At 66.8% G+C, this 12793-nt stretch overlaps 1 protein-coding gene across 2 annotated transcripts; it reads left to right on the top strand.

Annotated features, from left to right (window-relative positions):
- Window positions 1-1498: 1498 nt before the first annotated feature.
- On the top strand, window positions 1499-10288 carry GCGR (glucagon receptor). Of its 2 annotated transcripts, none has more exons than XM_060645139.3 (14): window positions 1499-1998; window positions 6245-6416; window positions 6525-6627; window positions 7293-7400; window positions 7474-7595; window positions 7691-7797; window positions 7885-8041; window positions 8138-8297; window positions 8375-8435; window positions 8648-8717; window positions 8944-9032; window positions 9154-9292; window positions 9368-9409; window positions 9777-10288. In XM_060645139.3, the coding sequence occupies exons 2-14, from the start codon at window positions 6354-6356 to the stop codon at window positions 10005-10007; spliced, it is 1452 nt and encodes a 483-aa protein (XP_060501122.1). In that variant the 5' UTR covers window positions 1499-1998; window positions 6245-6353; the 3' UTR covers window positions 10008-10288. The 2 variants fall into 2 exon arrangements, with proteins under 2 accessions (XP_060501122.1, XP_060501121.1); XM_060645138.3 differs by lacking the exon at window positions 1499-1998 and adding an exon at window positions 2395-2554.
- Window positions 10289-12793: the final 2505 nt, after the last annotated feature.

A 12793-nucleotide genomic window follows, 5' to 3' on the forward strand; every position in this document is an offset into this window, starting at 1 on the left:
GAAGGCGTCTGGAGGAAACGTCCGCGCTGTCAATAGCGGCTCTGTCTGGGGGGGGAGGACCCCCTTCTGGCTCCACCTTCTTTCCTGCAGCCCTGATGCCCCTCCCAACCCGGGCTCCCCCTGCCCTCGGTTTCTGTTGTTCGGCCACCCGTCTGGCCACCCTAGAACATGAGGGTGGGCGTCTGTCTGGTTCTCCCCCGACAGGCAAGCGGGCGCTGGGCCTGTGGGCAGCACTCCATAAGCTGGTCAAGCACCTGAATTAAGCCCTGCTGGGCTTCTCTCCAGACCTCGCGGTGCAGACAGATGGAGCCCGCATTCCAGTCTTCACCCTGGCCTTCCCCAGAGCCTAGCCAGCATACCTCCAGGGACATGCCACTCCCCTCAGAACCCTCGGGGACTCTGCAGAGGGCAGGCACCCTCCTCAGCACTCGGGCTCTGTGGGAAGGCCCAGCCCCCTCCTTTCCCAGCTCCCACTTTGTTTATGTCTTCTGAGTTCCGTTATGTAAATAGAGGTGGCCCAGCCCTGGGAGGCCCCCCCACCCCATCTGTCCCATCCCCTTCTGATGCCCCCCCACGCCCCGCCCCCGCCCCAGTCCACGCGTCACAGGTGTTGCCCCCCACCCCCCATCTCTTTAGCTTGGGACCCAACCAGGGCTGCAGGGCAGGGTCTCCCTTGGGGATGGACGGGGCGTGACCCAGATCTGTGCCGCCCCCTCCACGGGCCCCACCACAGAAAGGTGCGGGGTGGGGTGGGGGGTGGGGTGGGGAGGGGGGGAGCTGGAGGAAGGGGATGGGGGAGGGTGGAGGCAGAGGCAAAGGGAGTCTTTGGAAGCTAACTCCCCCCGCCCCCAGCCCAGCATCTGCACCTGCACCCAGCTAGCTGTGGCCCTAGGTGGAGCCACAGTTTCTGACCTTTGCCTCTGACCTTTGCCTTCTGCCCGTTCCCAGAATGAAAACAGAAAGGCTAGCTCTGGGGGCAGGGTCTCGGGTGGGCTGGTAAGAATGGAGGTCCGAAGGGCACCCCCACCCTGGGACGGGGTGTGCGGCCGGGCACAGAGATGTGCTAAAGACCGGCTACCTGTCGCCCAGCGGGGCCAGCTTTAGCTTTGTTCCGGGGACTGCGGGATGGGCGGCAGGGTGGCCTACAGGTTCCAGTGTCCCCCTAAAACGGAAGTAGCGTCGAGAGAAGGGTCCCAAGGACAAAGGGTAGCACCAAAAAAGGAGCTGGGCCAGGGAGGCCGTCCTGGGTGACAGTGGGTGGCTGGTCGGGGTTGACAGTGGAGAAGAGACCCGATGGATTCCAGCGAGATGCAGAAGGAGAATGGAGATTTGCTGATGGACAGGAGGCCTTGGGACACTGCCCGGTGTCCAGAGGCGGGTGGGGTGGGTGGAGGAAGTCCCTCTGGAAACTAGGAGCAGGTGGGGGGAGAGGGCTCCAGGGGGGGCCTTGGGCACCCGGAGGAGGCGGGGGGGGGGGGGGGGGGGGGGTGGCTGGGAGCTGTGAAGGAGAGGGAGAGAGCAGGGCAGTGAAGAGGGCGAGGGGGAGTGCCACCCTGGAAGCCACAGACACCAGATAACGTTCTAGAAGGAGGGAGGACAGTTAGGGTCCCAGGATGCTGAAAGGCCAGGAAAGAGGAGGCCCCAAAGCGTCCCTGGGGTCTGGTGACCCTGAAGTCACTGGGCACAGAGCAGGGGCTGGGATTCAGGCTTTAGCCCCCTCCCGGGGGGGCGGGGAGGAGAGGGCACCCTCAGGAGGGTGAGCCCAGGGCAGAAGTCTGGGGAGGAGGAGGTTGGGAGGAGCAGAGCGTCCCCGGGGCACCGGGAGCAGCGGCGGCATCGGCGGGAGGAGTCGGGTCGGTGGCACCGGCAAGCGAGCGGTGCTGGAGAGGCCCCGAGAGCCCGGGGCCGGGGGACACCCCACGGGCCGCCCTGCCCCCACCCAGCCCAGTCTGCCCCGTGGCGCGCTCGGAAGAAATGTCCCCCAGAGCCGCGGCGGGGGTAAGTGGGGTCCAGTCGGCGCGGCATCCGGGAAAGAGGCGGGGCGGGTCGGGGAGCGCGGAGGGGGGGCGGGGGGTGGCGCGAGAGGAGGGGACGTCGAGTCACAGCCTCCCTCCCGCCACGGCCGAGCGCTCTGCTCACCCCCACCAGTCCCCCCCCCGCGTCTCCTGTTCCCCGGGGTAGCCGCTGACCCGCCGCGACCCGGTCTGCAGACCCGTCCCGGGGGTGGGGGTCCGCAGGGCAGCGATCTGCGGGCAGGAGTCCGGGACCCGGGCGGGGGCGGGGGCGGGAGCGCGGCGCCGGGTGGGGGAGGGCGGGCGGGGACCCTCCGTGCGGCCCCCCCTCCCCCCACCCCGCCCCCCCGCGGGGCTGCTCCCGCCCCCGCCCCTCCGCCTCCGCCGCCGCCGCCGCCGCCGCTGCCGCCACCGCCACCGCCACCCAGCGTCGCCGCCGGAAAGTTTGCGCGCGGCGGGCGCGGGAGCGGAGCGGGCGCCGACCCGAGAGCGCGGAGGGCGGCGAGGAACCGGGGCCGGAGCGGGAGGCCGAGCGGCACACGGTGAGCAACCCGGGCCCGGCCCCGAGGGGACGTCCCCGGAGCCCACCCGGCCAGGGCCCGCGGGGTGGGCAGCGCAGAAATGGCCGGCGGGGACCCCTGTCGTGGGCCGGGCGGTCTCAGGGCCCGGGGTGTCGCTGTCCTCACCCCGGCGGACACCTCCGTCCCCATCCGATTCGCCCTTCCAGCTCAGACGGTCAACCGGGTCCCGCACCGTCGGGCAGTCTGGGGTCTCCTCCCTGGGGAGGGCGGCCGGGGTTGCGGGCGGTGGTCCGGGCGGCCCGGCGCTCTGTCCTGCGGCCCCAGTCAGCTCTCCACTCCTGTCCAGCACGCGCCCCCTTGGCCACCCCCGCAAGGTGCCCACAAGCAGCTCTAAGGAGACACCCCAGAGATTCCCAGGGGGAGGGCAGAGGCAGTCCTGCTTGCCCCCTTTGGCCCCAGCTCCCCAGAACAGCCCCCCTCCCCGTCCCCCCACCCCCAGGTCCCCAGGACTCCCACTGCATCATCCCTTCTACCCGGCTTCCCCAGGAGGGGGCGAGTGGCGCTGCACCCTGCCCGGCCCATTCTTCGTGGGGCCCACACTTGTCACTTTGAGCCAGAGCGAGGGCCGGTGGCTGACCTGCTCTGCTCTGCCCCCACCATTCCAGTGTCCCCCCCCCCCCACTACTTCCAGGCCTCGGGGTTTCTGTCCCCACCCTGAACCAACTGACCCCTGACGTCTGGGCACCCGCATGGTCACAGGACTGGCCCTGGCTGTCTCTTGGTCCCCCAGCGCTGGGGGATGAGGGTTGGAGGGGAATTGCACCCTGGCTGGCATCCAGGTCTGCTCCGCCCCACGGGGGTGGGGAGGACACGGGAGTCAGGCTTTGTCAACAGCCGGTGGCCCCTGATCCTGCCCTGGGGCCATGACCTTCCTGCTACTTGCTCTGGTTTCACAAAAACACCCCCCACCCCCACCACGTCACACCCCTTTGAGGCTGGGAATCCTCAAACCCCCCCCATTTGGATCAAGGGGCAAACAGGGGGTGACCAGGGCAACCTAGCCGGTTCCCTGGACCAACCGCCCATTCTGGGGGCCCCTCCTCCAGTCCAGTCTGGCAGTCCTTCAGCTATCCCCAGTGGAAGCTGGTGGGATGGTGGCTGGGCCGTGAGCACCTGGGAGTGGTGCCTTGGCCAGGCTTGGGGCTGGGCACCCCCTGCAAGCCAGCCCAATAGGTGGTGTGGGGGGGGGCGGGAATCCAAGGGGGGAGGGAAAGGGCTGGGAAAGGGGACAGGAGGTGAGCTGAGCAGCTGGGGAAGGCCACCTCGTCCTTTCCTAGCCCACCAGACCTCCCACGAGGCCCCTGACTCTGCCTCTCTGCTTAAACCCCTGCCCACATCTCCAGCACCGAGCTGACACTTGTGCGGGGGCAGTCCAGGACCAGGTCACCCGGTCCACGAAGCGAGGAGGCTCGGGTCCCTGGCGGGCCGTGCCCCACCCCCGCCGGCTCAAGCTAGGGTAATAAGGTGGAAAATAGCTAACTCTGGAGCTGCGGCCGATGGGGGGCTGGGGGAGCCCCAGAAGCCGCGTCTCCGCCTCTGACCGCCTCATCGTCTCGGCTTCAACCCTCATCCAATTCGGCAAATATTTATCCCGGGGCTGGATTTCAGTGCGCCCCCGCGGTAGGGCAGGGGCCTGGCCATGGTCATCCGTGTGGCAAAGCTCATTTACTCCTCAAGATAGGGAAGCAGGGATCCCCATTTGTAAAGTGGGGAAACTGAGCCTCTGGGAAATTAAATTCTTTACCCGTGGCCCCAGAACCGGAACGGGGCTGGCACGCGACAGGCCCTCTGCTGTGGGGCCGGCCTGGCATCTGGGTGCCGAAAGCCAGGGCCCGAGACCCTCAGCCTTGAACGGCCGAAAGTCAGCAAGGTGAGCTCCCCTTTTCCAGCCGGCTGCTCAGGTGCTGCCAGGCTTGTCCCGGCCGCCACCCCCAGCTGAGGTCCGAGGGGCTGTCCTTCTGGCGTGGAGCTCCTCGCTCCCCATCCCCAGCTGCGGGGCTGGCAGGGAAAACCTACTGGGCCGTCCTTCCTCCCCGTGTCCCCTGCCTGCATCTTCGCTGTCCGCCGTGCCCCAGCCAGCCCTTGCCTCCCCCTCCCTGCCTCTCAGGCCACCCCTGCACCGCCTCTCCCTCCTGCAAGAGGCTGGCTCCTGCCTGTTCCTTACCCACCCGGCTCAGTGGCCGGAGCCGGCAAGGGGCAGGGCAGAGGACGGGGCTGGCCAATCAGCCTCAGGAGATAAGGCCCCTTGGGCGACCCCAGGGCTGGAGATACCTGAACTGGCCCTCGTTCTCCACCTGCCTGCCACTTTCCCTGCCAAAAGGGTCCTCCGCACTGTGGCGCCTCGGCTCCTGAGCCCTCAGTCTGCGTGTCCCCTCACCTGGCTTGTAGACTGGGGACCGGTGACCGTTGGGTGAGGCTTCTACCGGGCTGGCCTGCACCCGTGGTCAGGGGCTGGGTCAGGAGCCCCACAGAAGCGCCCGTCCTGGATCACTGAGCTCTCACCCCACATGGTGACGTCTCAGGGTCCCCTTAGGGCTGAGGGGTGAATTCAGGGGAGCCCTAGGTTGAGCTGGCCCCACGAGGGCCCAACTGGACGCTGATGGGAGGAAGCTGAAACCTTCCACCTGCCTGCACCCCACCCCGCCCCCTCCCACCCCTGGCTGCTCACTGTCTTCCAGCCAACTGGTTGTTCATCTGTCCATCCATCCGTCCATCACTTGTTCACTCCTTGCCAGGGTGCCCAAAGAAGGGATTATCCAGGGCCCTGGAGGGCTCACGCAAGCCATTCCTAAGGGAGTCCACACCCAGGCCCTGAGGGGCCCCTCCCTCCTGCCCTCGGGGAATTCGCTCAGAGCCAAAGACAGGCTCTGAAAGCAAAGAAAGTCGATCCGATCTGCTACCCCAGATCTCCACTCAGACTCAGGCCAGGCCCAGGGCACCCCCCTGCAGGCACCACCACGGTGGGGGTCCCGAGCTTGGGCAGCCAGCCACCTGCATTATGTGCCCCAGGGGATCCAGGAAGCCAGGCCTGAGCCTTGGGTGGGGCCCAGAGGGTACCCCTCGACACCCCAGTCCTGGGAAGAGGGCATGTGTGTGACAGGGACCATCCTAGGCATGTGCCCGGCACTCCTGGCCCCTGGACGAGGCTGGGAGCTGGCCTGGGGCCACCTGGATAACCACGGCACTGTGATGGATGGCCCTGGCGCCCCGCCCCGGCCTGGCAAGCTGCCTTTCCCAGGGGCTAAGAATAGGTAGGGAGGATGGCAAGGGCCGAAGGGAGGAGGTGGGTAACCAGGGAGGCTGCTTCGAGCAGCTTTGTCGTCAGGCAGGATGGTGACCGCCACCAGCATGGGGCGGGGAGAGCTCCGGGCCTGTCAGAGCTGCCAGACAGACAGCCACCAGCCGTGGGAAACCCAGCTCCCCCCGGGGGAGACAGCACAGCCTCCACGACCCTGGGCAGCACCTCCTGGCACTGGGCCGGACCCCAACCCTGTCGTTGGCCAAGAGCGACTTCTGGCATCTTCTCCCTCCCGGCTCCCACTTCATCAACAGGACCAGAGGCTCAGAGGGGCGGTTTCAGGGAAGAAGAAAACCCCTCTGGTCGCAGTGGAGCCCAGCTGGGTCTCCTCACCCGTGGGGGTCCCTCCACAGGCCCCGCTGCTTCGACCGGACTTCCCCAGAGGAGCGTGCGTGCCCAGGAGGACCGCTTTGCCCCAGCCGCGCAGTCCCAGCCAAATGTGGGGGGCGGCCGCTCAGAGGCATGCCCCCCACCTGGCCACACCGCCCCCACTTTCTCCCGCTGCTGCTGCTGCTGGCCTGCCAGGTGAGCACCACGGCCAGACGCCCCGCCAGCCCCCCCGGGCTCCCACCCACCGGCCTGCCTCTCCCGCTGATGCAGTCCTGTCCCCTGTCCCTTCACCTGTCCGCCCAGCCACAGGCCCCTTCCGCCCAGGTGATGGACTTCCTGTTTGAGAAGTGGAAGCTGTACGGTGACCAGTGTCTCTACAACCTGAGCCTGCTGCCCCCCCCCACCGGTGAGCCCCTAGCCTTTCACCATTCCTGCCCCCCTGCCCCCCCTCCCCCCGTTTATAGGGGAGCCGCGGAAAGGCCAGTCAGCGACTTATTCAAGGCCACACACCAGGAAAGAAAAGAAATGGTCCAGAACTGGGAGCTACACAGTCCCCCACCTCCCCCCCAGTCCGCTGCTGGTCCCAGGGGTCATGTCTTTGCCCCCATGGAGCTTCAGGCCCAGCAGGCAGATGGGGTGGTGAGGGAGGCAGCCCACACGAGGCCCGGGTGCAGAGGGAGATGGGCCGTCATGCGGCGCAGGCAGGGACAGGGGCACGTAAGTTCTGAGGGTCACTCAGGGCCGTTGTCCGATGGAGGGAGGGAGCCTGTGCTGGGCCGAGGGAAAGGGGATGTGAGCCACAGACTCGGGGCCGGACCCTGGAAGGAAGCCAACAGATAGGGGTTCGGCCCCCGGAGAGGGAGGCACTGCAAGGGGGCACTGGGAAGAGGGACGAGCCCGGGTGGGTTTGGGGCACACGTTGGAGACGGCAGGTGTGCAAGGGGAGTGGGGGAGGGCTGCATGCTGGGGAGCAGAGGATGATAGGCAGGGCCTTCTAAGAGGAGACCGCCGGCCGCATAGGCCGGGCCCTGCTGAGGGGCCCCTCCCAGCCCGCCCTGCTTTGCCTCGCAGAGCTGGTCTGTAACAGAACCTTCGACAAGTATTCCTGTTGGCCGGACACCCCTCCCAACACCACGGCCAACATCTCCTGCCCCTGGTACCTGCCCTGGCACCACAAAGGTAACTGTGGAGGGGCTGCGGGGCTTGGCCGAGGGGCCGGGGGCCGGGGGCTGACCGGAGCCTGTCCCTCCAGTGCAACACCGCCTCGTCTTCAAGAAGTGCGGGCCTGACGGGCAGTGGGTGCGCGGGCCCCGGGGGCAGCCGTGGCGGAATGCTTCTCAGTGCCAGATGGACGACGACGAGATTGAGGTCCAGGTCAGTCCGCGGCGGGCACAGCGGGGCCCCGGGGAGGGGGGCGGGAGGCGGGGCGCGGCGGCGCCCCGGCCCTGACCGGCCACCGCGCTTTGCAGAAGGAGGTGGCCAAGATGTACAACAGCTTCCAGGTGATGTACACGGTGGGGTACTCTCTCTCCCTGGGGGCCCTGCTCCTGGCCCTCGCCACCCTGCTGGGCCTCAGGTACGCCCGCCCACCCTGCTCGGCCCCCCTCCGCCCCCACGGAAGGAAGCGGGCCGGCGGGCAGGCACCGACTCGCTGTCCCCACAGCAAGCTGCACTGCACCCGAAACTACATCCACGCAAACCTGTTCGCGTCCTTCGTGCTCAAGGCCAGTTCCGTGCTGGTCATCGACACGCTGCTCAAGACCCGATACAGCCAGAAGATCGGCGACGACCTCAGCGTGAGCGTCTGGCTGAGTGATGGGGTGAGCACCCAGACCGGGCCTCCGGGCCTCCGGGCCTCCCGGCCCCAGGGCGGCAGGTGGCCGCGGGACCCGAGCTCACCCCGCCCCTGCGGCCAGGCAGTGGCCGGCTGCCGGGTGGCCGCGGTGTTCATGCAGTACGGCATCGTGGCCAACTACTGCTGGCTGCTGGTGGAGGGCGTGTACCTGCACAGCCTGCTGGGCCTCGCCGCCTTCCCAGAGAGGAGCTTCTTCGCCCTCTACCTGGGCCTCGGCTGGGGTGAGTAGGCCGGTGCGGGGCGGAGGGGGGGGCAGGCTGGCCGGGGCCGCAGGACCACAGCTGCCCCCTCCCCGCAGGTGCCCCCATGCTCTTCGTCATCCCCTGGGCTGTGGTCAAGTGTCTGTTTGAGAACATCCAGTGAGTATGGGCCGGCCAGAGGACAGGGCTGGGGGCGGCCGCAGGGTGCTGGGCTGGGTGTGTGGGCGGAGTCAATAGTCAGAGGCGGGGGCGGGGAGCGAGCCTGCCCAAGGATGGGGGTCACTTCCCACCCTCTCCCAAGGCACTAACTAGACCCCCCATGGCTGGGGGGAGGGGGTGCTGGCGGGACCTGAGCCGGCCCCGCCCTGCAGGTGCTGGACGAGCAACGATAACATGGGCTTCTGGTGGATCCTGCGCTTCCCCGTCTTCCTGGCGATCCTGGTGAGGAAGTGAGGCACGGGGAGGGGTACGCAGGCTGCCGGTGTCTGGCCCCCGCCCGCCCCCTCCTCCTGTGTGGGCCCCGGGGGCCCGAGGAGGCGGACGACCTTGCTGGCCGCAGGGAGGGAGGCCCTGGCCCTCAGCCGGGACACCAGCCGGTGCCCAACCCCGGCCCGCGTGGCCGCCAGTTCCGGGAGGGGCCGCCCTGAGCTCTGCCCTCCACACACAGATCAACCTCCTCATCTTCACCCGCGTCCTCCGCGTCCTCGTGGCCAAGCTGCGAGCCCGCCAGATGCGCTACACCGACTACAAGTTCCGGTGGGTGCGGGCGGCTTACGGACCCCGAGGCCGGGAGGAGGCGGGAGGGCTGGGGGCGCGGGGGGACACCGGGGCCCCGGCGGGCAGGGCTGGGTCCGGCGGCTCAGGCTCCTTCCCACAGGCTGGCGAAGTCCACGCTGACCCTCATCCCCTTGCTGGGGGTCCACGAGGTGGTGTTTGCCTTCGTGACGGACGAGCACGCCCAGGGGACCCTGCGCTCCGCCAAGCTTTTCTTCGACCTCTTCCTCAGCTCCTTCCAGGTGCCCGCCCTGCCCCCTGTAACCGCCTGGCCCCCTCCGGGCCTGGGCGAGGCCCTGACTGCCTCCTCTCTCCAGGGCCTGCTGGTGGCTGTTCTGTACTGTTTCCTCAATAAGGAGGTAGGCGGGGAGGTCTGGGACCGGGCCTGCGTTTGGGGTCGGAGGGGAGCTTAGGCGCCCTGGCCTCACCGGTGCAGGGGGCGCCCCCCACGTCCATCTGCATGTACTGGCGCCGCGGTCCCCACGACGCCGGGTGCTGTCCCCCCCCCCCCGCCCCCCCAGATGGTCAGCCTCGGCCTGGTGCTCGGGGCGTGCGCGGTGAAGGGGGGGTGCCCGGGAACCGGAAGACCCCAGGGGCCCGTGGTGGTGCAGCCCGCCTTGTCTACACCCGGGGCCGCCGGCGGGTCCTTCAAGGCTGGGAGGTCGGGGGTCCCGGCGGGGGGCGGGACTGGCCCGACCTGCCCCGCACCCCCCCCCCGCCCCCCAGGTGCAGTCGGAGCTGCTGCGGCGCTGGCACCGCTGGCACGTGGGCAACTCGCTGCGGGAACAGCGCCACGTGCACAGGCCCTCGGCCTCGGCCCGGCCCCGGGGCCGCGCCCCCAGCGCGAAGCTGCTGCTCTCCGGGGGCGGGGGCGGCAGCAACGGGGCCGGCCGGGACCCCTCCGCGGAGACCGGCCGGGTCAGCAGCCTCCCTGGGTTGGCCGAGAGCCCCTTCTAACGCCCCCGCGGGCCCCGCCGAGGCCGGACTCGGGTGCTGAGAGAGGGCCCTGCTGAACCACCCAGAGCCCAGGCGGGAGGGACGGGAGCCGGACAGCGGCCCCACCGTCCACCCTGCCCCGCCCGGTGTGGGAGGTCTGAGGGCCTCCCTTCTGCCCTGTGCTGGGGGGGGGGGGGGGGTCGGGGTGTGACGGGAAGCCGTGCTGTGAGCGCCTGCCGGTGTAGCCGGTGTTTAAGGACGTGTGTACCCTCCAACAATAAAGAGTCTGAGTAGCGGCCGCACCCCGTGGGGAGCTGGGCTGAAAGAGAGGGCGGGGCCGGGCCCAGGGCCTCCCCACGGAAGGGAGCAGCCTTGGATGAGGACTGCGGCTGGTGTGCTGCCTCTGGGAGCCCCCCATTTTCCCGATAACTTGGAGCTGGAACCCCTGAGGGGGTCCCAAAGCGCGACCCGACCGGTGGCTGACAGCGCCCCTCCCCGTCCCCACCGGAGCAGTTTCTAGCCACCCTCCCATGCTGGTTTAGGTGGGGCTCGCCCACACCCTGGGCCCGAGGGGACGGTCCATTCGTTTTGGCTCCCAACCCCCAGAGGGTCACCATCAGCCAGCGGAAGGGTGTGAAGGGGCGGACGATGGCGGAGGGAAGTCCGCAGGTACCACACTCCTTCCACCAACCCCACGCGAATACCTCGGGCTCTCTCCCGGAGCCAGGGCTGAGCTCAGGCCCGACAGGGGCGTCGGCAGACAATCCAGAGCCGGATGTCCTCCACTGGCCGCTACTCGATCCCGGCTCTAACCCCAACAATTCACAGACCATTTAGCAGATGAAGTGGGGAGGAACGGACCCCCCAAAATTGAAATGGTCTGAGTGATGGCAGCGGCACTATTTTCCCAAGACCTCTGCGCCGTCCTGACATCATCGCTTAACAGAGAAGCCTGACCCGCTCCACCGGAGTGAGTGCAGCAAGGACACTGTCCGTGGCATGATGGGTGGGCACCCTGCTTGGCAGGCAGCAAGGGCTGGTGCTCACCAGGGAAGAGTGGAGTGTCCTACACAGGAAGAACCAGACGGTGCACTTAGGTGGGGAACCCAATTGCTTGGGGAGCACCCCAAGGTCAAGGTTGCCATCTTGGGGATAGTGTATCCGACGCGGGGATGGAGGCAAGTGCGGGAGGAGGAACGAGTGTGGGGATTGTGGTCACCCCTCCTGAGTGCCCGTGCAGCCAGTGCGGTGACACCTGTTGGGCTGTGTGTCAGAGGAGAAAGGAGCCAGAGGCACAGAGAGCACAAGCTAACCAGCCTGCCAGGTGTCCCTGCCTCAAGGACCTGGGAGGTGACCACTGAGCTCTAGGGTGTGGGGTGCCCACAGCCCCCACAGGCCACGTGGGCTGGAGCTGCTCAGGCAGAGCCGGGCTAATTGGAGAAAATGAGAGGACAGAAGGCCTCTCAGGAAAGGTAAATAAAATTACTCACCCGCCAGGCACTGGGGCCCTCCCAAGGGGGCCTTCACCCTGTGCTGCCCACACCCACCGCAGGCCCGGATGTGGCAGGGAGGGAAGTGGGGGGGGGGGGGAGGTCAGGGAGGGGCTGGAGACAAGTTAGGGGAGATTGAGCTCTTGCGTGGCCCAGGGGGGGTCTCCAGCGTTACTATGATTGATGGCGGTCTGCAGAGCCGACTGTGCCTCTGTAGGACTGGTGGGCAGTGCCAGCCATGCAGCTGGAAGACTGAGGGCCTTGACCTTGAGGCTTCAGGCTGCCTCTTGTGCCAGGGCCTCCCAAGCCCCTGCCCACAGGGCACCCCTGCCAGCCCTTGATGCCCGGAAGCCTGTGTGGGCACAAGGAGGGCGTAAGCTCTCCTTCACGCCAGCTGAGCTCAGGGGTGGTGACTGCCTTGGGGAGTGTGCCACTCACCTAGTGGCCTCCTGACAGCCCTCCCTATCCTGACTCCCTCTGCCCTTATCCTCCTTCACCCTTGTCCCTGTCCCCACGGGAACTGGAGCAGACCGGTAGAGCTCTGAGGGTGGAGGCGGAGGTCTGGCAGGGGCTGGACCTGCCCAGCCAATAAACACTGGCTCTGACCGGGCAGCCCGCAAGTAGGGAGGAGGGGGATGGTTCGAGAAACCCACTTTCTCACAGCCCAGCACCCCCGCCTCTCTCTGCCCAGGAGAATGAACACTCCAGGCCCTCTGCCTTCCCCATCGCTACCACAGTCCTTCACTTCAGGCCTTACCCCCAAAGAATACATGGGTATTGCCTTGCCTGTGTGCACATGCATGTGTGTGTACATACGCGCTACTAAAATGAGTGTGAAGAACAAGAGGAATACCTAGACTACAATAAACAGGGATCAAACCTAGGAGAGTTGAGGGGTCATTCCCCAGGATGGCAGCTCTGCACCAGAGTGCATCACTGGGTGGGAGGCAGACAGCTCCAGGCGAGACACCCTCAACAGGACCAAAGTGACTAAACCAAGGGGAAATTTAAATGACCTGGTGGAGAATTCAGGACTTAGTACATAGAAAACTAAGCAAATGAAAAAAAGAAGGCAATTAATAACTTCAAGGAAAACAAAAAGTTGGGCAGAACAGAAAAACAATCACAATTTACCACATGGTTCAGCTTCAAATACAAACATAGACATCATAATGTAAATACTCAACACTGATGTAACCAAAGGTAGGGGAGAAAAAAAGAACTGTCTAGGAAGAATAGTGGATGGGAACGGCATATGTGTGTAGTGGAAAACCAAGAAGGAACAGCATATGTTTGCTACTTAGAAATACAAGTCAA

This window comes from Panthera onca, chromosome E1 (genome assembly GCF_046562875.1).
Source record: "Panthera onca isolate mPanOnc1 chromosome E1, mPanOnc1 haplotype 2, whole genome shotgun sequence".
In the NCBI taxonomy this organism is placed as follows: domain Eukaryota; kingdom Metazoa; phylum Chordata; class Mammalia; order Carnivora; family Felidae; genus Panthera; species Panthera onca.